This window comes from Camelus ferus, chromosome 19 (assembly GCF_009834535.1).
Source record: "Camelus ferus isolate YT-003-E chromosome 19, BCGSAC_Cfer_1.0, whole genome shotgun sequence".
Classification (NCBI taxonomy): Eukaryota; Metazoa; Chordata; class Mammalia; order Artiodactyla; family Camelidae; genus Camelus; species Camelus ferus.
In genome coordinates, this window is record NC_045714.1 from 13,827,644 (window position 1) to 13,850,661 (window position 23,018).

A 23,018-nucleotide genomic window follows, 5' to 3' on the forward strand; every position below is an offset into this window, starting at 1 on the left:
CGGGAGGAGGCCCCACTCCCCTGCCCGAGGCCTCGGGCCCCCCTGCAACAGGCACACCTGTGGCTGACGATTTGATTATGCGGCCGAGGCAGGAACACAGCAGCCACCCCTACCTGGGGCCGTTAGGGGCCGGGAGCTCTTCTAAGACCCCCACGGATTAACCTGCTGCGTCCTGAGCACGCCTGTGACGCAGGCACTCCCGTCTTCCCGCTTCCACGAGGGACCCAAGGCTAGAACAGGTACGGAGGGGCACAGCCGGTGCCCAGCAGGTGTTACCAACCAGACTCAGGCCGCTCACTGCGCGCAGCGAAGGCAATCTACTGACACCAGGTTGTGATGAAGGAAAGTGCAGCCTTTATTGTGAAGGTGCCAGACGAGGATGAGCGGCTTGTGCTCAAAACGCCGAACTCCCCAAAGGGTTTCAGCAAAGCATTCTTAAAGTCCAAGTGAGGGACGGGTGCGGGGGTGGTCCCAGGGTGTTTGATCAGCTGCGCACGAGTCTCTGACTGGTTGATGCTGCAGTAACAAGGCGGTTAACGTCGTCCGTCCTCAGGTGCTGAGGGTCTGGGGCTCGTGGTCACCTAGGCGTTCATTTCTCGCACTTGGTGGTGTAGCTTCTGGAAAGCAGCTCAGGAAATGTGCATCAGAGACTGCCATCTGGGTGCTTCAGGGAGGAGCCACGCAGAGGATGCAGGGGAGGGCTTGTCCCAGGAGGCCCCCGAGGGTCCTGTTCAGTTACAGGGTTTAAGCCCGGGGGACCCGGCTCGTGAGCTGCCCTTCTAACCACGGTGCTGAACTGCCTCCCCTTTCCAGCCCATGTCAGGGGTGCATTTGGCTGCAAGCCACAGAAAACCCAGTGGGGACAAGTAGTGGTTTGGGTGGGAGCATGAAGCCAGCATGGGCCGACGTCTCTGTGCTGTTTGCCTCCCTCTCTGATTTCTGACCACAAGGTCACAAGATGATGGCTGCAGCTCCAAGCATCACATCCACTATCGGGCAGGAGGAAGGAGGAGGGGAGAAGAGCAGTGTGCAGCATGGGTACTTTCCCCTGGAAAGGCACATGCTGTGTGTGAGTGCCTTCCTCTCGGGTGGGCGCCCGTCTTCCAGTTGAGGAACCGAAAAGTAGGTGTGCCAGGTCTGTGCTAACGACGGGTAGGGGCTGCACACCTGGCAAAGGCAGAGAAGCCCGTGTCCCAGGCCCTTGGGAGTGCAAGGAGTCTTTCCTGCCTCAGGGCCTTTGCACGTGCTGTGCCCACAGCATGGACGTCCTCCCCTAGTCACTAGCACCTGGCTCCTCTCCTCCTCCAGCCCACATAGCCCATCTCCAAGGGTGTCTTCATCACCCGGTCTCACCAGTAGCCCCTCCCTGCCCTCAGAGTCCTTTGTCAACACTTCCTTCCTCGTCCAGTTAGTTTGTCATCACTGCCACTTTGCTACCCTGTGGGGCAGAGACCCCTTCTGTTTCCATCACCACCATGTCCCTGAGCAAGGGTGGGATTCAGTGACGGCCCAGCCTCATCCTGAGCCTGTGAGGAACCCTACTGTGGACCCACACCGTAGAACCCATCGGAGCCCTGCTTCCTGAAGCTCTGAGGATGCCCAGTGATTAGTTCTGGGAAGGCCTCCTGGAGGGTCTGCACCTGTGCAGTAGGAGGCAGAAGCCGGCCACGCCTGCAGCGAGGCCCCAGCATCCGGCAGCATCTGAGGCCGCGTGACTCAGCCCAGGTCAGGACGAGAGGCCAGTCCGCATTCGTCCCACCCACTCCCTGAATCACGCACTTCCCGCCACTCTGCCCAGCCCCCGATTTTCAGAAAACAAGAAGCTTCTCAAGGGACTCAGGACTGACCCCAGGGCTCTGTTCTCACAATTGGACCACCCGCCATGGGTCCGCATCCTTCCTGACAGCCTCTCCAACCTTCTCCACCAGAGCTGCTGTCTCGCCTCCTGCCTGGAGGCGGCCAGACCAGTCCCATGGCATTCCTCAAACCTCCATATCTATTATTTTTTAACTAAAAAAGGCTCTAGTTGGAATTCCTGCCTTCCCTAACCCCTTGTAACTGCGTGAAGGCCTATATTATAAATTTTGAAATTAATGTCTCTTTGAAATATTAAATAGCAGGGAAATCTACATCCTGCAAATGAAGTCAAGGAAACCTTCATCCATGTAACGCAGGGGTTTTGCTCAAGCAGATCATTCCGTTAGTGGGCGCCAGTGTATTTATTTATTTTATTCCTGTGCTGGCGGAGGTCCCCCTGAGACTAATGCCACGGGCTAATGCACAGATTGCGCCAGATACTTGAAAGTCATCTGAATATTAAGAATTTAAATCTTTAGCCTCAGTGATTTGAGCAGAAAGCCAATTATGGGGCTGAATTAGTTTTCAAATTAAACTGCAATTTAAGGCTTGTGAAATTAATCCTTTAAGGCTCATGGCAGTGTCTGTACACGAATTCCTCGGAGGCACCAAGCCTCTGCCTTCTCCCCCATTCCTGCCGGCGCAACGAACAGAAAGGTGCCCGGTGTACTGGGACAGCGGACGGTGCGCCCACTTAGGTGAAAACACAGTCCCGATGTTCAGTTTCGTTTGTTCGGAAACATTCAAGTCTTTCCACCCGGGGAGCAGCCCGGGGAGGCCTCCAGAGAAAGCCCTGGAAGGGTGGTTTCCTCCTTGTTCTTGGAGCCCAGGAGGCGGGGGTGAGACTTAACTCCCACATCACCACAGACGCTGCCAGAGACGCAGAGCACACAGCCGGGTACTGTGGCCGAATCGCTCCCTCCCCACGGTGGTCCCAGCCAGTCTCCACAGAGGCACCACGGCATCGGGGCTGCCTGTGGACCAGACCTGCCCAGCTGGAGAAGGCAAAGGGTCCACGGGGACATCGGTGCCAGGATCATGCCTTCCCAGACCCACAGGGGTTGGCCCTGCTCACAACAGGTGACACAGTGTGGCTGCTGAACGCTTGCTGGACGGTTCAGAAAGGGGTGCCTTCAAGTGTCAGAAGGAGACTGAGGAGGGACACAGTGCAAGGGGGTGGAGACAGGGTGCATGAGGTTGGCGCTGGGCCCCCAGGCCAGCAGGTGTCCCCGAGCGCCCACCGGGTTAGCCAGGACACACGCCTAGGCAGAAGCGGACACCGCCTCTTCCAGGCAGCTCTCCAGGTCTCAGAGAGGAGTTCCTTCTGCCTCTGCCCTGTCCTCCCACACCCGTTCTAGGAAGGAAGTGACAGTCCCTGAGCCCTCGCTCAGTTCCAGGGCCCTGAACACTCCCACTCCATCTGGGGTCTTTGCATGGCAACCCTGCTCATTGGCCTTTGGGCTCAGAGCGCTCGGGCACCCACTGGTCACCTGATCACAGACTGGTGGCCGCAGACCAGCCAGGTTTTCAGAATCTGTCTTTTTTGAGAAAAGCCTAACTTGTGATTAAGGCTGAAAAAAGTCCCATCAGCTGCCTTATCTCTTTTTTTCTCCTTTTTAAGTAACATTTTACTTTCTGATAATCAAGCGATACTCTGTGGAGGAAACTCAGAAGATACAGAGAAAATCGCAAAGGAAAAAGCCAAAGCGTCCCGTCTTGCCTGCCGCCCGGAGGTCGCCACCGAGCACGTCTGCGGACGACCCCTCGTGCACGAGCACTGTGGTCATTTTGAGGGCTGGGGTCGCACCGAACACAGCTTAGAAGCCCGACTGATTTCTGTTTTGCGGACGTTACGAACACTTCAAGTGCCACGGAATATTCTTTCACATCATCTTTCGTGGCTTTGAAGAACTCCGTGGCGGGAACATGCTACAGTTTACTCAGCCACCTCCCAGCTGTCACATCTGGTGTCACCTACTTCCTGGTTACGCACCTCGTCTGACCACTCCGCTAGCAGAGGAGGGATCAGTGACCCCTTTATCTGAGACCATGGGCCACCGACATAACGCTCGTGGCACGTCAGAGTCCCTCACACAGCCTCCCCCGACGGCGATGTGGAAAGAAGGGAACAACCAGGCCGTGCGTCAGGCCCACAGGCCCGGCCAGCATGCCCCCCGGGGCGGGGGGCTCGGGTGCGCCCGCCGGAGCTGCGGGCCGGGAGCGGGCGGCGGAACGGGTGCCCCGCGGGGGTGCGCAGGGGGCCCTGCCGGCCCGCCTGGCCGGCGTTCCTGAGCCTGCCTCCGGCAGCGCTGCCTCAGGAATCTGCCCGGCCCGGGCGTCGCCGCCCGTTCCCCTCTGCGCTCGGTTCGGGCCTGGCGTCCTGCGCGCCCGGCTACCCGGGGGCGCGTCTTGAGCGCGAAGAGCGGTGGAGGTGACGCGAGGCCGCGGCTGTCTCTCTGGAAGAGGACAGACTTCGGCCCCTGGCAGGGCCCGGCCGCCTTGATGAGGGCCGCGCCCGGGTGTGAGTTTGTCTCCGCTCACCCTCCCTCCCCGCCGCACCTCTGCGTCCCACCCGAGGACGAGGCGGTCTTCCAGCCCGGAGCTCGGTGTCCTCGCCCCTTCCCCACAAGCGCCCCACGGAGCGCTTCAGCCGTCAGGAGCCGAGTCGTCGGGACCCAGCCGACGCCTGGCGAGGAGAGGCGGCCCGGGCTCTCCCTGCGGCCGCCCCCGGCGGCCCTCCGGGGGCTGTGAAGAGCTGTTTTCGCTCCGCGGGGCGTCCGGCCTGCGTAGCCTTCCTCAGGAGGAAGGCTGGTTTAAAGTAACACAGTCCACCGTTTGCTAAACACAGAGCTTCCTGGATTTCTTTTAAATACTTAATGCCTCTGGGGAAATTCCCCTGATAATTAACTTCATTAAAATCGGGTTTGCGCACAAAGCTCTGAGACCATCCAGTGCATGGAGTAAGCTGGGTGTCTTTGGTGAGTTTTTTTCTAGGGCTCTCAGAGCTGAAATTCGGTATTTTTTTTCCTAGAAGACACTTAATAAAGACGTGTTGCAATGAACGTCCTCGTGGGCACAGTGTTGTCTTGGTCTGATTACAGCCAAGTCTCCACGAAGTCCAGTGGATGGACTGGGATCCTTGCTGCCCCCCCACCCCCAGGACTCCGGAACCCCTGCAGCGTGTGCTCTGCGCGTGTCTGTGGAATGTGGACTTGACCCTGCTCCTGGTGAAAATGCAATACTGGCCTTCCCTGGAATCTTAGAGAAAGTCCAGCACCCTCACCTTGGGTCCAGCCTGTCTCCTGCCCCCTCCACGCCTGCGCCTTTTCTCTGTTCCTCACACAGTCAGAGCTCTTCTCTGCCCCAGGGCCTTTGCCCCTCTGCCCAGAGCCCTCCCCCTCCCGTCCCCACCCCACACCCTCACTTCTCAGAGAGGCCTTTCCTGCTTCCTCCATAGTGCAGCCGCCGCCTGCTCATTCTGCGTGTTCACCATTGCGTGCCTGCAGTCTTCCTCCCTTTAAAGCGCTTTCCACAGCCTGCAAAGACCCACGTCTCTGCTGTTGGCTTGTCTCCCCTGACGAGCACGTTCAGGGGTGGGAGTGCGTCCATCTGGCGGTTCTCTTTGCTTTGTCCTGAGCACAGAGTGTGGTGTCTGCACACAGCAAGCGCTAGGTCACCATGGGCTGAGTCTCCCCTGTGCCCAGTGGAATATTATTCAGCCATAAAAAAGAAACAGGCTCAGTGAAAGAAGCCAGACTTAAAGGCCACCTAGTGTGTGGTTCCATTTATAGGCTGTGTTCTGAAGAGGCCAATCCTTACAGATAGCGTGTAGGTGAGTGTAGCCAGGAGCTGGGGAGGAGGGGAGAGACTGTTCATGGATACAGACTTATTTTGGGGGGGTGGAATATTCTGGAACCAGATGCATTCTGTTGGCAGTTGTTCACCTTTGTGAATATACTAAAACACACTGTGTACAGTGACACACTGATTGCCCACCATGGACCGGCGCCCCTGAGGAAACACAACACAAGCCAGACTTGGGGGATGTGGCGAGCAACGTGTTAAAAGGGTGAATTTTCTGATCTATGGGTTATATTTTAAGAAAAACTATATAAATCTGTGGATTGAGCAAGTGAGCAGGGAGGGGTGGGGCCTGGAGCTGCCGGCCCTTCAAGCGTGAGGAGCCTGGTCCTGAGCCCATCCCTCTCGGAGGATGAGAACAGGATAACCGGCGCCCTGTGCGTAGATTTCTGCCTTTCAGTTTCCGTAACGTGCGTCTACGTGAACAAGTTTCATTCAGTAAGAGCCGAACGTGAAAGCAGCTTCCCAGTCAGACACACCGGGGCCCTCACTGCGCACGGCGGGGTCGGACCCGGGAGGCAGGAGAACCTGCCTTGCACACACGTATGCTCAGTGAGAGGCGCTGGTCAGATTTGAAAAGGATTCCCTTCCTTCACCGTTAAGCATCTCCACCGGAGTCTGCCCAGCTCCCAGCACCGTGCCAGCACGGGGCAGGTGCCCAGTAAGTGCTGGATGAATAAACCCCCCACCCCTCACCACCTGGGACCCCAGCAGGGCTTCGGTCCTCAGGCCTGGAGGCCCAGCTGCACAGCCAAACCCCCAGCCCAGTTCAGCCTCCACTGAAGCCAGCACCTCCCCCGCCAAGAAAGGGCCCGGTCAAGGATGGCACCTGCACTCCCTATGGCCCTGTGGGCCCTGGACAGCACATCGTCCCCAACCTGGAACAAGGAGCTGAACTACAAACGTGCAGGTCGAGGCCAAGGCCCCACGCCCGAAACTCCAGTGACAGGTGCAGGGCTCGGAGCCAGGCCATTCAGAACTCGGGCTGCAAGCGACAAGAACTCAAACTAACACGGCATAAGGCAGGGGGGAGACTGCACTGGCTCAGGGACACAGACAGTCTGTGGGGTACCTGCCCCTCAGTTTTGCTGTGAACCTAAAACTGTCTTTAGGGGAAAAGTCTTAATTTTTTAAGTACATAGGTAACAGCTTCAGGTGAAGCTTGATCCAGGGGCTGCCCAGGATGACTTTGTCACTTGAGGCCCTCTTGGCTTTGTGTACTCTGAGATGGCCTTGTCCTTCAGTTTCCTTCTTTGTGGCCACAAAGGGACCACAGCCCCCAGGCTCACATGCTGACTCAACCAAGTCCAGTGGCAGGGACAGCATGTTGGTTTCCCAGAAATCCCAGCAAATGCCTCCCCTGTGATCACTGGCTCCGACTGGGTAAAGTGCCCATCACTGAACCGATCACTGTGTCCAGGGGGAGGGATGAACTAATCCAACGAGGGCCTCCCAACGTAGGGAAGAACGGACAGGAGCTCTAAGTGCTGCTCTCGGGAGGCAGCGGGGTGTGCCGGCACCCCTTACAGACCTCGATCCTGGAACGTGGGCAGCAAACAGGTGCTGAGTGGAGGGAGGACCTGGGTGGATCCCCATCCCCTCGGCTCTGAAAGGCAGGAGGTCATGCATTCCACACGCACCCCAAATTTACTCCGTCTGCCTCTGCACCCCCATGCAGCATCCCCTCTGACGAAGCTCTTCTAAGTCAGTTTACCATGTGTCTTCCTCGTGTGCTGACTACACGCCACACCCAGCCCCGTTTCTGTACCTGCGCCGAGTCCCAGCCGTGCCGCACCCCGCACCCCACACCCCCGGGGGGTCTGCAGCCCCAGCAGACGCTGACGGCGGCACCTTGGGCCACGCCGCTCAGGAGAGAGAGCCAGGATTTGAGTTGGAAGAGCTGGCTCTGTCCCTGTGCGCTGCCTCCTCCCAGGGCCTCAGTCCTCCCCTCACTGATGAACTTAGGGAGACCGGGGCTCGGGAAGACGTCCTTCGGGGGTTCTGTAGGGGGCGAGTGGGGTGGGAGGGGCAGGTGTGCTCCAGTGCCTGGTGTGGGTAAGGGCGGGCGCCCCATCCAGGCTCGGGGAGATGTGTGATCAGCGGGCCATGCCTGCGCTGGGTGGAGGCTCGGCAGCGCGTGGCCGGAGATTCCCATGTGAGCTGCTCTGTTCCAGGCACCTACGTGATGACCGTCACGGCCAACGACGCGGACGACAGCACCACGGCCAACGGGATGGTGCGGTACCGGATCGTGACCCAGACCCCCCAGAGCCCATCCCAGAACATGTTCACCATCAACAGTGAGACCGGGGACATCGTGACGGTGGCGGCTGGCCTGGACCGAGAGGTGAGGCGGGCGCCGGGGCTGGGGGGGCGCGGCCGCCCCCATAGCCCGTTCTCACACCTTTGGGAGAGCAGCGTGGTGTGAGCAGAGCCTGTGCCTGAATGTGCTCGTGTGCACACGCACACACACGCTCTCACACACTCTCACACATGCACGCACACATCCTTCTCCGTGGTCAGCTTTGGAAGGATCGCTCCCAGGAAACTCCTGTCTGAGGTCCAGGGTCAAGGCTGAGCTCTGGCAGGGGGACCCCTGAACAGGAGCAAATGCCCTGCGTGCTCCTTCCTCATTTAGCAAATGTGGACAGAAGTGCTGCATGAGGCACAGGGGGTGTGGAGCTGGTCCCCCAGGGCCAGGCTGGGGGGCAGAACCTAAGTGGGCGTGCTGCGGCGGGTCACATGTGAGTGCGGCGGGTCACGTGTGTGCAGTGCTTCACACGTGTAGTCAGTAAATTGTGTGCACAAGTCGTTGTGAGCAGGTAAGATTGAGCTGACCATAGAGAAGTCAGGGGAGGCTTCTCAGAGAAGGTGGCTTTGCTCTGAGCCTTGGGAGCTGACAGAATCAACCATGTTTTCTCCTCTTTGGGACCAAGACCCGCTTTTCCTGACCCCTGCTCATCACACACCTGACTTGTTTCAAGCAGTCACAGATACCACCCAGCAGGCTCCTCCTTTGTACCGAGAACCTTCGCTGAGCGCCTACTGGGTGCTAGGAGCTGCCGAGGGGAGCTGGGGAGACAGCCACGAGTGGGGTCCCTGCTCACGTGGGGTTCCCTTTGCAGGAGGGACAAACAGGCAAGGCAGAATCCTCAACAAGACAAGTACGTTCAGGAAGCGGCGTGGCTCAGAACGGAGTGGCGTGGGCGCCGTCCCAGAGCGCTGGGCGTGGGGGCAGGGGCGCTCAGGGCGGCCCCCGGCCCTGTCTCCTGAGAAGGACACTGTAGGAGGGTCCCAGGGCTGTCATAGCAAAGGGCCAGAGCTGGAGGCCTGAAGACAAGTGTGTCGTCTCACAGCCCTGGAGGCCCCCGGCCCCGCACAGCCTCGCCGTCCTCCGCCACCCACCACCCCTAAAGAGGGCTTCGGCCCTGCGCAGGATGAGTTGACCTGAGGGAAACGGAGGCGGGGAGGGGTGGCCCGGCCAGATCAGAGAGCCCTGCCTGCTCAGCTGCGTGAGCTAAGGGGCCGCGCTCTGCCCACCCGGCGCTGCCGGGAGCTCTGGCTGGCGATGTCGGGCCTTGTTCTAGAGGAGAAGGGGGCGGCCCCCAGAGGACCCCTCTGGAAGTCTGCAGAGGAGGGAGAGGCTCCCCCGCTGGGAAAGCTCAGAGAAGCTGCGGGTTCCGAAGACCCAGGGTGGCCTCCCCAGGCAGGTCGGGTGGAGGCTGGTCCTGGTTTGCTGTTATTTACCGACAAACGGGCAGGCGTGGAGGGAGGGCCGGATGGAAGACAGGCCAGCTGGCCTATGAGGAGCAGGAGGAGGAGGAATGCTGCCTGCGTTTCGCGGGCAGTCCGCTGCTCATTTCCACCCTCCTGCGAGCGTGCGCGCTGAGCTCCCCGTGCGCGGAGCCTGTCCCAGCCCCCGGGGCTCCCCAGGGGCCCCACGGAGGTCAGCGCAGGCTGGGGGCTGTGTCCTGCAAGTCATCACAGCTTGAGCCTCCAAAGCCCCGGGAGGAGAATTCAGGTGATGCCTTCCTCTCCAGACGAGAAAGTCAGGATTGCAGGGGCTCCCAATTGCGGGGGGTCGGCGGTCACGGGCTCACAGGGTCTTGGAGTTCAAGAGAGGCTCTGCCCAAGGGCCGGCACCCTCCCTGTGCTAGGGCTGGAAACTCTGGACGCCAGCAGGACGCAGAACGCACAACGCACACTGGGGAGCGAGGGGAGGGTTGGAGAGGCCTGGGGAGTGTCTGCGCGCCCGCCCTCCCCAGGGCCTCAGTGGAGCAGACATCAGGGAAGGCCACAGGTGGGCATTTTTTTAAACCCTGTGCAAGGCAACTGGCATGAATCCTGGGCCTCGTCCGGCCTTGGGGCCCCCGTGGGCACCCCGACTCCTTCCACAATGACCAGCCCTCTTTAGCCCTGGAGGATTTCCTCATCTCAGAAATGGGAACGTGAGTGTGGCCTGGGTGAGGTGTGGGCCGCCCTGAAGATGGAGGAGGCGTCCCTGAAATGCGTCTAAAACCGCCTGCCTGCCCACCCAACTCGGACTTTTAACCCTTCCCAGGGCATTCGGGAGGGGCTCCATGCTGCTGGTGCAACCCAGAGTGCTCAGCTAGATCAGAGCCTCAGACAAGCACGGGTCACGTGCGGTGTAAGTATGTCCAATGCTGCCTGGGACATACTTGTACCAAAAGTCACCCTTCGTTTGTCTGAAGTTCACATTTAACTGAGGGGTCACTGTTCGGGTTTGCTCTGTCTGGCAATCACCCTGAGGTCGCCGGCTCCGCTCTGGGCCCCAGGTGGGGACGGGGCACCTCTCTGAGAGCCCAGCGTGCGTCTCCCTCCTCCTCGGTGCCGCGGTGGGTGACACCTGATGGGGGGAGCCTGGAGGGGTGCTTACGGGTGGCAAGTTCCCTGAGGTCTGGCCTGCAGATCGGGGGAGGGGGACGGGACATCTGAGGGCCCCGCCAGGCCAGCCATCGGGTCGGATCTGTGTGACTGGCACCCAGCCTGCCAGGGATGCACTGCAATATGTCTCGCGCCCCCCAGTGGGAGCTGCAGCGCTCAGCCACCAGAGAGCCCTTCCCTGGGAACGAATGTGAGCACGGGGTCCGAGGCCACAGAAGGAGACGGTGGTGTCCCCGCCTCTGAGGATTGCTCCTGGTGCCTCAGCTCCGAGGCCGCCAGGAGAACATGAGATACCCCCTCACTTGACGGACTCTGGCGGCTGCCTCCCTCCCCCCCACCACCACACTGCCCAGCCCTCACGCCTGCCCCGACCTGGGCCAGCCCTTGCAGCGGACCCACGACGTCCAGAGCTGCTTTCTCAGGCTCTTGGCTGCGGCAAAGTCGCCCCCCAGCAGAGAGCCACACACGTGAGTGGAGACGACCCGCCAGGGACCCTCCCTCCCACCCTCACCCCGCGCTGCCCTGCGCCCCAGGCTCTGCCCTCCCTCTGCACCTGGCCGCCCAGCAAGGGCTCGCGCCCGCTTGGGCCCAGGGTGGACCAGCCCCAGCCTGTGTTCCCAGACACACTGAGCACACACAGCAGCTCCGCCCCCGGCCCTGCTGAACGGGATGGAGTCGGCCCCACCGCACATCCTCCGGCCCCCCCACCTCTCCGCTCCGTCCCACCCCGGAGGCCTGGGCCTCTCCTTTGGGGCAGCTGCCTCACTGCTCCCCCACCCCGAGCAGGTGGCTTCTGAACCTTAAGCAGGTCAAGGGAAATAATCAAACACAAGCTGTCCGCACTGATTACTGCGTCCGCGGGCCGTGGGCGGTGACTGTCCTGAGACAGCTGGGGGACACGTCTCCCTGCCACTTCCGCCATGGCACGGCAAGGCCTTGTGTTTGGGGTGGAAGAGCCTGGAGGGCCCAGCCGGGAAGGGGCTGCCCGCAGACAGAAGGAGTCGGGGAGGGTGGAAAGCAGGCCCGGGCAGCGGGACTCGTGCTCCGAGACCCCCGGCTGCATCCAGCTCCCTGCACCCACTGCCCGCAGGACGTGAGGCCCGGCCCCTCTCAGGCCTCCTACTCGGCGGGCTTCTCCTGCCCCCGTTCTTCCTGTCCCCTCACCAGACGTCACCTCCTCAGGGAGGCCTCCCTGATCCCCTCTTGTCTCACTGAATAGGCACGGGTCCTGCAGAGCCCAGCACCAGGGAGACCCCATGTGGGCCTGTCTCCTCTGCTGGGGGCTCCCCTCCTGCCACAAGCCCTGCAGGGGCCGGGTCTGGGGTATCGGAGCTGCTCAAGAAATGGGAGCTGCTGTCACCATGGCTGCCATGAGGGCCCTGCTCCAGCGGGACCAGCGTCACTTGCCCCAGAGTTTCTGGACATTTGCCCAGGGGCCTCCTCACCCCTCGGCAGCCACCTGTCCTCTTTCTGCTCAGGAATCCAGGTGCTGCTCCGTGTCTGGTCCTCAGGGAATGAAGGAGTGTTGTCTCTGCTTGTGGATAAGACAAGGCACAGAGAAGGGCAGTAACCTGCCCAAAGTCACACAGCGAAGAAGGGAGGACCAGGGTTTGAATGCAGGCTGCACCTCGCCCTCAGCCGGGGGTGGGGGGACTCAGACTCTGCCTTCAGGTGTGTCCTTTCCAAGATCGGAGCCCCTGGCCTGCCCTCTCCCTCCCTCTCAGTCTCACAAAGGAAGACTAACACTTGCTAGAGCTTCCTAGCTGCGGGCAGAGCCTTCTCCCAGCCCAGGTTGAAGCGGGAACCATTCTCCCACTGTGTGAGTCAGTGTGACTTAGTGCCACACCAGGGCCAACCTGTCCTGAGTGCCACAGGGGTTCCAGGTCCTGGCTTCAGGAATCTCAGACACCCACGAGCCCCCAGGCCACCCCTGGAGTGGCCGGTGAGAAGGAGGTTGGCTGCTGAGTGTGGGAATGTCACCCTCCGGGGACACAAGCCCACTCCTGGGGGCCCGTGTGGCCCGTGTCATGTGCAGGGGCCCCTCTCCAGCACCCCTGCCTCCCGCAGTGAGGGACAGTGTCCCCACAAGGAGGCGTGGGATCTGAGGGTGGAGGCCAGTGTCCCAGCACCAGTGAGGGACGAGGAGAGACACATGGAAAGGCCAAGAGACAGCTCAGTCCCCAGGGCCCAGGTCAGATGAGGCTAGAATGTGGCCGCAGCGTGGAGGGGTGAGCTGGTGGCCTGGAGGGAGTGGCCGCCCTGGGCCTGCCAGGGGCCACACAGGGACCTGCGACCAGTGAGAGCTGGGAACAGGGGTCGGCAACCTGGGGCTTGAGCCAACCAGTCTGGTGAGCCAGGAGGCTGCATGAGGGAGCAGCGTTCTTAGCCTCCCCGGAGGAGATGCTCGTCCACGTGGGCAGTGGGGAGAGGATGGGAGCAAGGAGGTGTTAACTGAGCACCTACTGTGTGCCACACACCCTCGTTACTAACGGCACTGGAAGCAAGACTTCTGGGGCAGCGAGTGCCGGGCTGGCTGGGACACCAGCCACCATGTTGTCCACTTTCTGTCCCGAGCTGCTCCCCGAGGGTAGGGTGCCAGGCCCCTCTGGCTGGTGGTGGCCAGTCCAGTCTTGACTCTGAAACAAACATTGTGAGGCCTCAGATGCTGCGTCTGGGGAGGGGGGTCCGCCGGGCACCCTGAAGTCTCCTCGTGAGCTGGGACCCAGACTTCCACATCCTCCCCGTGTGGTGTCCCTCGCGTGGCCCGTGTCTCAGCCTCTGTGGCTTTGGCGGGACATCCACACAGCCAACCCCGCAGAGGGCCCCGGACAGAGCCCCCTCCCCTCTCTGAAGGACGCTGACCCCCCGCCCCTGAGAACAGCACCGTCTCGGGGGAGAAGACTGTAGGCGCTCCTCAGGACCGGCCTCCGGCGTGGCAGTGAGTCGCCCCTGGGAGGGGGGCATCCGCAGAGCTGCCCCCCTGTCTGATTAGGCAGGGCTTTGCAAGCTGGGCGTTTCTGCACGGTTAAAATGTCAGGAGGACTCGCAGGAGACAACAGCGCATCAAGCTCTCTCGTGCGCCTGTCGGAGGCGCCCCGTCTGCGAGCCGCGTCCGCCCGCCCGGCCCCAGCTGGCACGTCGTGGCCGGAGGCGCCGCTGCGGCCCGCGGCAAGGGTGGGCTCCGGCTCTGGCCGCCGTGTCTCAGACCCGCTCACGCAGGGTCCTGCGTGAGGGCCGCCCGCGTCCGGACGCCCGCCCCTCTCGGTCCTCGTGTCCGTGGGCTGCGGGCTGCTCACCCAGCAGCTCAGAGCTTCTCCCCGGACCAGGCTGGGCCTAACTTACGATCGCATGGTCTTCAGGACTTCTAAGGAAGCAGAGCCGACACCTTTCTGTATTTTTCAAGAGTCCCCACCCTACGTGGCCATCAGAGGGAAGATTTCACAGGGTGGTCACTGCTGCCGGTGACAACGGCGACCACCGCTGCCAACCACAGTTAATTTCGTCACGTTGCTCAGTTCGGGTGGAATCTCTTACTTGGTGACGAAACAGGCAATGCCCTCGCTTCGTGAGAAATGTCACGACAGGTCACGCGGGAGATTCTGAAACTGTTCCTAGAAAGTGAGCTTCTGTAAGTGCTGTGAGGACGCGGCGGCTGAAGCAGGGGTGGGGGGGCTGGTGCGGTAACACGTCTCAATTTTTTTTAATCCCCAAAGCAGCAGTTTACGGTAGAAAGCAGGGTAAGCATAAAGAGAAGAGTTACCCCAGCGACTGAGCCCCATGGCCACGCGGCGTCCCGCTCGCCCTGGGCACGTCCGTGTCCTCTTGCGGAGGCGGCTGCCCGAGGAGCGGGTCGGTGGGACTGCGGCTGTGCTCAGGGCTGTGTCCTAAATGCCAGGAAGTCCTTCCCGCGTTGTCATGGCTTCCCGGGTCTCCAGTCGCTGGGATCTGCTGACCCTCGTTTCACAGAACACTAAAAAGAAGCTGCCAGTTAAGCCCCTGACTTAACGCTTTCCTACTTGGAGTCCCTGTTTTGTTAAAAGAGCTCTTGTAGCTGATTGAGGCCGAGCTGGGACGCTGTGACACCCTCAGGGCCGCATCAGCGGAAGTGTGCGAGAGGCAGTGTGGTCTGCGGGTACCCCGCCCGGGGCGGATCCCGGGGCAGAGCGGCCGGCGCGTGTGCACGAGGGAGAGGGCGGGCACGCGACCTGGGCGCGGGTGTCTCCTGCTGTGTGGGCGTCGGGACGTCACCACCTGCCCCAAAATGTCCTGCTGGAACTCGGCTTCCCTTGTTCCTGGAGCTGGAATCCCTCACCTGGCCTCCAGGCCTGTCCCCACCCAGGCCCACCGGGCCCTGCGCTATGCCCTGGCCACCCTGGCTGCCTCCCGGGGCCTCAGACAGCCCTCGTCCTGCCCGGGAGACAGTCACACCTCTCCAACCCCCTGTTCCCCTGACCCCTCCAGGAGCCAACCCGCCTTCAGGTGTAGACTGCCCCCTGCTGTGCTTCCCAGGCCCCCCATCCTGCGTCCCCCCCAGAATGCCTGTGACCTCGTCTATAACAGGAGAGCCTGAGCTCCAAGGGGCAGGGTGTTCACAGAGAAAACCCGCTGGGCTCTGCTCCTGGTGTCTTTCAGGGAGAGTTCTAATTGCTAAGGTGATGCGGGGCAGCGTCTCAGCTGACTGGGGCGTGTAAGTGCCCCGGGGCCAGGGCTGCACCAAGGACCCCCCAACCCCCACCCCGGCCGAGACGCGCGTGGTCCAGAAGCACATGGGGCACCAGCTTTGGGATTCTTAACACTTCCTGGTTCCCAGCATTTCCAGGGGTTTCCAAATGCCATCTCCTTGCCGCGACCTCTACTTAACGTCATCACAGGAAGAAATAACCCCGGGGAGGAGGTGGGGCAGGGGGAGCGGCATGGAGCTGAGTGGTAGAGCACGTGCTTAGCATGCACGAGGTCCTGGGTTCAATCCCTGGTACCTCCGCTAAAGAAAGAAATAAATAAACCTAATTACCTCCCACCCCCAAAACAAAGTTTAAAAGAAAAATTAATTTTAAAAAAAGAAGCTCAAGAGAATGCAGGACAGCGTTTCCTGTGAAGCAAGATGAAAAACGCAAAATAAAAGCCCCCGTCCGTGCCGAGCTCCCCGTTGGCCTCTCTCCACTCACGGATGGAGCCGTCAAAGCCACACAGAGCCCCCGGGCCCTCAAGCCCAGAACTGCTTTCTGGGGCCTCCCACCAGCACAGCCTGGCTGGAAGGGACACTTCCCCACCGTACCTGTTCGGTGAGCCGGGCTGGGACCCACATCTGTCTGCGAGCATCAGCTCAGGGCTGTGGCATCTGCGGTGGGGAAGCGGGCTTGGCACTGTCCCCGGGGGCTCACAGTTCCAGGCTGCAGGGGGCCACAGAGGCACATCGAGGGCTGGGCTTCCCATCGGAGTAGCTGGGGGCTGCCTCGTGGGATGGCAAGATGGTGGTCCCACCCTGGGATGAGAGCCCTGGCAGGGCCACCCGGGCATCGCCCACCCTGCCCGCCTCCTCCAGGAAGCCCTCGCTGCTTTCTTGCCCCTTGCCTGCAACCCCCTCCCCTGCCTCTTCCTCAGAGGCCTGGCTGGAGGGCAGGGGCACTGGGAGGCCACTCTCTTACTGTAGGTTTGCAATTTGACACGGAGGAGGTAGGGTGAGGGCCCCTGGTGCAGGCAGAACAGGGCTCAGGCAACCGGCAGGAGGAAGGAGAGGGTGTCCGAGTGGGGACAGTGCAGGCAAAGGTGACAATGTCAGATGGCATGACCTCTGACCCCTGAAGTGGGCAGGAGCCAAGGGTGTGAGGGGGTCTGGGGACGGGGGTCCTGGCTCCAAGGAAGGCAGCAGGTCAGAGCAATGCTGGCTGGGGGTGACCACACCTGAGCTGCTGCAGCTGGTTTTGTAAATGAAGTTTCATGGGCACACGGCCACGGCCACGCCCACTTTTTCACACATGTGGCTGCGTTCCTGATGCAATGGCAGACACCGCGTGGCCAAAAAGCCACCCCCCTGCCTCCCTGGGGAGCAGCGTGGTGGCCGGTTCCTTGGGACGGAGGAGCGGGGCTTTTCCCCATGCCCTTGGCCTCTGTCCCTGTTGGCCAGACCGAGGGTCGCAAACTGGCGGACCAGAGACAGGTTCAGCCTCAGATGTGTCGCCTTCTTGTCCTTTTGCTGTTCAAACTTGGCCGGCACTTAAGCAGGAGGCTGGTACACAAGCCCCGGTTCCTGGACTGTCTTAAAGTTCGGAGGCTCCGGGCGTGGGGCCCGCTCTCCCCGCGGCAGCAGGGGGCCGGCCTGTGCCCGCGGCGCTCTGGTTCTTCCCGGGCGTCCAGACTGCCCTGAGGAGCGGTCACTCCCGGCAGTGTGTCTTCCCTCTGTGCCCAGCAGAGTACGGAGGGAAGAGGAGAGAGAAAAGGAAGAGACAGACACAGAGGGAGGCCATGGGGACAGGCCTCAAGCACCACACCTGGACTGCGCGTTGGGAACCAGAGACCTCCTTGGCGTCTCCCCGCCCAGGCAGCAGGCCCCGGAGGGAGCTCTACCCGCAGTGCTGGCGTTGTCTGTCTGTGGCCCAGCTCGGTGCAGCAGAAAGCAAACCCGGTTACAGAGGGGGAGAGGGAGGAGGGGGCTGGCATGGAGGAGCCACCGTGTCCCCCAGGCTCCCTGCACAGGGGTCCGAGGCCCTGAGTGGTCGTGAAGCCTGGGGGACAGCAGCCAGCCAGCCTCACATCTTAAGTGTGCAAACAGCAGCCTGGGGGGGCTTCCTGGGGGAAGGGGATGGGGGGGGTTTCAGCCCCTCGTCCTAAGCGGCACTCTCCAGGGAAGCCAGAGTCCCAGAGGCGGTCGGTGAGGGTTTAGAGAGGGTGATGCTGCTGCCCGGCCCGCGGTGGAGGGCTCTGACACAGAGCCGAGGGCGTCCTCACCCAGGAGGGGGCTCGGGGGGCACCCAGCCCCACCCTCCCAGGCAGAGGAACCTCAGAAAGGGGCCCTCGGCCCCACCCAGACCTGCACCTGCAGCAGGTGCCCCGAGACTCCCCTCTCCCTGCAGAAGAGCAGCACACGCGCCTGAAGGGCTGCGGGGCTGCGAGGAAGGAGGGGCCCGAGGAGGGGGCTCGGCCTGCGGTGGGGGGCAGGGAGAGGCTGGTGGGGGGTTGCTGGGTGCAGAGTAGGTGCCCTGTGGGTCTGTTCAGCCTGGGGTCAGCCTGCAGCCCCAGCGTGGGGCCCGTGCCGGACCACAGGCAGCCGGACGCAGCTCCACCAGCTCGGTGAGCCATGCCTGGCCGTGGTTGCGGAGTACGCGGCCCCAGGGGCCCCATGAGACAGTTGTGCTGGCACCTTGAGATGTCATCCAGGTGCCACGAAGGGCACGCTTTCCACGTGCAAGTTTCGGCGGATTTAGTGCCTTCACTGCCGTGTACCCTCCACCGCTGTCTATTCCATCCCCTAAAAACCCCGCGCCAACAGCAGTCACTGCCATGCCCCCAGCTCCCCAGGCCTGGCAGCCTCCAACCTGCCCTCCCAATGGGGTGGTCTGTTCTGGACTTTCATTCAACCTGGGGGCCTTTGCATCTGCCCGCTTTCCCTGGGCATCGGGTTTTCGAGGTTCATCCGCATTGTAGCTAGTGTCAGTAATGCACCCCTTTTGATGGCTGAATGACACCCCCGTACAAACAGACCACATTGGCTCATTCCCACATCTGCTGGTGGGCATTCGGGCTGCTCCCCCTGTGACTGGTGCTGCTGTGAGCCCAGGGGCAGACCTGCCCGTTCCGGGCCTCGGGCACATGCCCAGGCGTGCAGTTGCGGGCTGAGATAACGAGAACCCGGCCCTCAGTGTGCCTCGTCCCCCGGCAGTGACCAGTGTCACGGGGGATGTGATGACCCAGCGAGGGAGGAGGAAGACCTCATTCGGGAAGGAGGGACTGCGGGAGGAGCCTGCAAGTCTGAACGTGGGCTGCCGGCCTCTCAGCCTTGATTTCCCCGACACACTGACCACCAGGCGGGCAGGGAGACGTGCTGGCAGCACAGAGGCTGACGCCGCCCGGGGAGCGGCCAGACGGCAGGGTCGGAACCGCAGGCTGACACAGGAGTGGGGGGTGAGCCACCGGTGCGCGTCCTAGGGGCCCTGCGTGGGGAGGCCCCGCATGGGGAGGGCACAGGGATCTTTGATGCTTTTCTAGGGCAGGCCGGCCGGCTGCATTATTGATGAATGTTCTGCAGAATTTAAACGCTGAGCTGCGGGAGGTGAGTGAGAACCCCAGGGACGCCCGCTGCGGTTTTCTTCCCTCCTCTTGAACTTGAAAACGGCCCAGTCACGTTTTAATGAATTCGCTGCGACCACTGCTGCCCGGCTCCAGGGGTGTCCGGCCATGTTCTCTGCAGCCAGCAGGGGCAGGGTGGATACCGCTGCGCAGCGGCCCGGGCTGGCGGGCAGGGGCACCTGCTCAGTACACCCACCGCCCTGCCGGGCCGCCCACTGCCCCACCCACCCCCTCCTGCTGCTCCGTGTCAGGGTCAATGCAGAGGCGGAGGCTTCACGATCAGCCTGTGGAGAAGGGCCCATGGCCGGTCCAGGGCTGGAACCAGGGTCATCCCTCCCTCCCGGGAGGGCCCAGGAAGCCAACTGCTGGGATTCAGGCTCCCACGGCCGGGGCCCAGGCACTCTGCCCTCCGGCCAGGGCGTTGGGGAGCCACCTGGCCCCCGAAGACTCCATGTGGTCACCTGCATAGTGGGGAGGACGCTTCCCCGACTCCCCAGGGCTGGTCAGAGTGCAGGTCAGGGTGCCCGGGTGGTCTGTGGCAGCAGCTGGGCTCACGTGAACCATGAGACACACGCACTTTGGGGCCAGGAAACCAGGTCCGGAGGAAGGCTTTGTGAATAAAAACAGAACTCCCAGCCCCACCAGACACCCCCTCCCCGCTGAGGAAAGATGGGCCAGTCGTGTGAGCGTGTTTGTCTCCAGGGATGGGGGCAGGTCCTGCCCACCCACCCCGTCTCTGAGCGCCTTTCCAGGGGGCATTTGGTGAAAGAGAAAAACAGTGACCATTATTAAGTCTGAAAAGTAACTTTCTAAAACAAAATCCACAGCACAGAGCCTGGACCTGCGCCCGTGCCCACCCCAGTGCTCCCACGGTGCCCAGGCCCGTGACCCGGCTGAGCTGGCCTGGATCTCAAGAGGCCGCGCCCTCGGGGAGGCCCTGGCTTCTGCTGGGGGTCCCTGCACAGATTTCCTCCTTCTTGCTGTTGTCTTCGTGCCCCACCCCCCAACACCACAGCCAGGAAGGACCCGCACCCTGCACCCAAAAGCCAGGCCTGCACGCCCTCTAGTGGTGGTCGGCTGCACAACATGCACTCACACACGAATGTGCACACGTACACAGCCATGTACACACATGCATACACATGGATACACATGTACATGTGTGCTTACTTGCATTCACACAGGTACACACACACCTATACACGTGTGTGCGTGCACACTGACACATACATGCAGGTACAGAAACACGGGTACATGGACATCACACACATACACACACATGCGCACATACACGCGTGTGTCCCTGTGTCTCTGAGATGGTTTCTCTTCAGTGTCTTCTGAGAGCAGCAGCCCCCCATGGTCCCGTGAGGAGGCTGTGACTCAATGACCAAGGAGAGAAAGATCGGAGTAGTGACTTCGTGCTGCAGGAGTGACCTCGTGCTGCAGTCCCTCACAGGATACTTCCCTCCCTCTTCTCTGGTCAAGTCCCTCCCTTTGCTGTCACCTGCGTCCTCTTGTGTTTCCCGCTCCGGCCTCTGCAATGGCGGCTGGTCCCTGGAGGCGAGGTCCGGGGTGAGGTTTGACGGCTCCGATCGCATCTGCCCGGCCCTCTGGCCCTGGGTATCCCTCCTTCCTGCCGGTGGTCAGACGGGCAGAGCCCCAGCGGTGAGGCCACGGGGTCTTGGGCAAAGGCTCCGAGCGGGATCTCCCCATCTGCTTCGAGCACAGCCCGCGTGGGGCTGGGGGCACTTAGGGTGCCTCATCCCCCAGCGGCCTGGTGGGAATGGTGAACTGAGGCCATTATGCAGTTCTGGGGGAGACAACATGCTGGGCACTGCATCATCAGACGATAGAAACACATCCTCTCCCAGCTCTGGAGGCGAGAGGTCCAAACCAGTGTGGGCAGTGCTGTCTCCTCCGGGGGTCGTGGAGCACCTCCTGTGCCTCTTCCTGCTTTGGTGTCCAGCGGGGAGGGCGGCTGTGGGGCAGGGTGTGTGTTCTACACGCCGGGGCGGGGAAGGCCTTGCTGACGGAGTAAGCAGAGCGTCGGGACAGGCGAAACAGCCCTGCGTCACCCCTGGGGTGAGGACCGGCCTTCGAGGAGCAGCAAGGGGTCCTGTGTCCGCAGCAAAGCGGGCGAGAGCGGGGCCAGCGAGGCCGCCACCTGCTCCTGGGACTGGGGGCCTGCGGGCCTCCGCTTCTGCCACAGCGAGCAGACAGGGCAGTTTTCACAGAGGGGCGGGTGGCCAGCTCAGCTACCACCTGCGGGCCCAGGAGGGTGGGCGGGGGGTGCAGAGCCTGCACCCAGTGCCTCTCGGTCCCGGTCTCTCCTGGCTCTGCCGGCCTGGGTCCCCAGATGGGCCTCGTGGGCTGAACCTAGACAGTCACAGATGGACCTTCAAAAATACGGTTATGTTTAGGACTAATTCCTATTTATGGCAGGTGATGCTGAGTTGCCATTTATAGCAGAGGCATAAACTGCTTTTAAATTTGTTTATTAAAGTGCAGGAAAGCCTTTGCTGTCATAGCCTGAAGACAGGACTGGATGGGCAGGGAGTTTGGCCCCAGAGTGAGGGTGACCCTGGTGAGGCCAGAGTGAGGGAACCTCCACCGTGACGCCCTGACTGAGGCCACGGGAGTCGGGCCTGGAGTCTGTCCTCAGACATGGGGCGTCCGGTCCTCCCCCTGATCCTGCATGAGGCATCCGGTCCTCCCTGTGATAATGTCCCTCACAAAATGATTGACAGTAAGAGATAATGGCAAAGGGCGGAAACCAGCCCCAACAGGGTCAAACAGAAAAAGGGGAATTACTGGCTTGTGTAACTGAACACAAAGGGCAGCTTCAGGCCTAGCTGGATCCAGGTGCTCGATGGGGCTTCAGGACTCACCTCCTTGGTCCTCATCTCAGCTGTTTCCCTCATTGGTCGTGTTTTCAGGTAGGCCCTTCCCACATTGTACCCAGGATGTCCTTGCCCTGACAACCTCCCAGACTGTGCCCCCTGGTTCAGCAGCCACGAGGGGAGAGAGCCCTGTCTCCCAGTAGGTCCAACCATCAGCGCAGCTTGAGGCCCATGGCCATCCCAGTACCAATGACAGGGCCTGGGAAACAGGTGTTGCTGACTGACCAGGCCTGGGCCACATGAGCCTCTGCAGGTGGACAGTGGGTTCCACCCCTACCCCAGCCCCGTGGCCAGAGGGAGGCCAAGGGATGCAGAAGACTGGGGATGGACGTTCCAATCAAGGGCCACTCACTGAACCAGCCCAGTGCCAGCAGCAGCCCAGGCAGCCTCTGGTCTCACAGAAGGCCCGGGCTGTGGGGATGGGAACTTCCGGTCCCCAGCCGCTCGCGGCCCCGCCCCCGGCACTCAGCTCCGCAGGCCGGGGCACACCAGCCTGGCGATGTGTCAGCCGACTCCCTAATGCTGCCCACAGGGAGAGGGGGGCGGGCCTTGCCTGAGGTCACAGCCGGACAGCGGCCGTGCTGGCCTGGCCCCGGGTGCTCACCACCCAGGGCTCTTCCCTGCACCCAGACGCCAGGGGAGGGAGGGGCGCGGCTCCTTCACAACCCCATCCCGGAGGCCTCGGACCGTCTGCCAGGTGCAGACTGGCAGGCGAGTCCTGACCGTGCAGGTGTCGGGGCCGCCAGTTAAGGGCGGCCCTGGCGTGCTCTTGGTTGCTGCCCGTCCCGGGTTCAGAAAGGCACGCGCCAGCGTCTCGGCCGGTGTGGCCGCCTGGGCAGCACGGAGCCGCCTGCGTCTCACCCATCACAAAGGCCTGAAGGCAGTGAGCAGTGTCAGGAATCCCAGCGGCCGCTCCCCGGGCCCCGGTTTGCTGTGTGCATGGGGAGCGCGTGCGACTCGTGGCCCCATCTGCGGGGCGGGGCAGGGCCAGGTGCCCGCGACCTCACAGCAGCCACACTGGCCACCGAAGCAGCGAGCACGAAGGCGCCCCCCCAGCCCAGGACAGTCGCCGGGCTTCTCCCCTCAGCCGCCCCGACAGCGCCAGCCGCTCAGTCTCCTCCGGCCCGGGGACCCCTCCGCGCCCCGCCCGTGCTCCCGGCTTCTCCCTGGTGAGCCCCACACTCTTCGTTCAAGAACCAGCTCTGATGGCGC

General features: G+C 62.0%; 1 protein-coding gene across 5 annotated transcripts in view; it reads left to right on the top strand.

Annotated features, from left to right (window-relative positions):
- CDH4 (cadherin 4) overlaps nt 1–23,018 on the top strand; it is a 465,344-nt gene that overhangs the window by 405,102 nt on the left and 37,224 nt on the right. For all 5 annotated transcript variants that reach the window (XM_032461481.1, XM_032461482.1, XM_032461485.1 and 2 more), the window contains one exon: nt 7,893–8,065. In XM_032461481.1, coding sequence (XP_032317372.1) covers nt 7,893–8,065 — 173 coding nt within the window. The remainder of the gene's footprint in view (nt 1–7,892; nt 8,066–23,018) is intronic.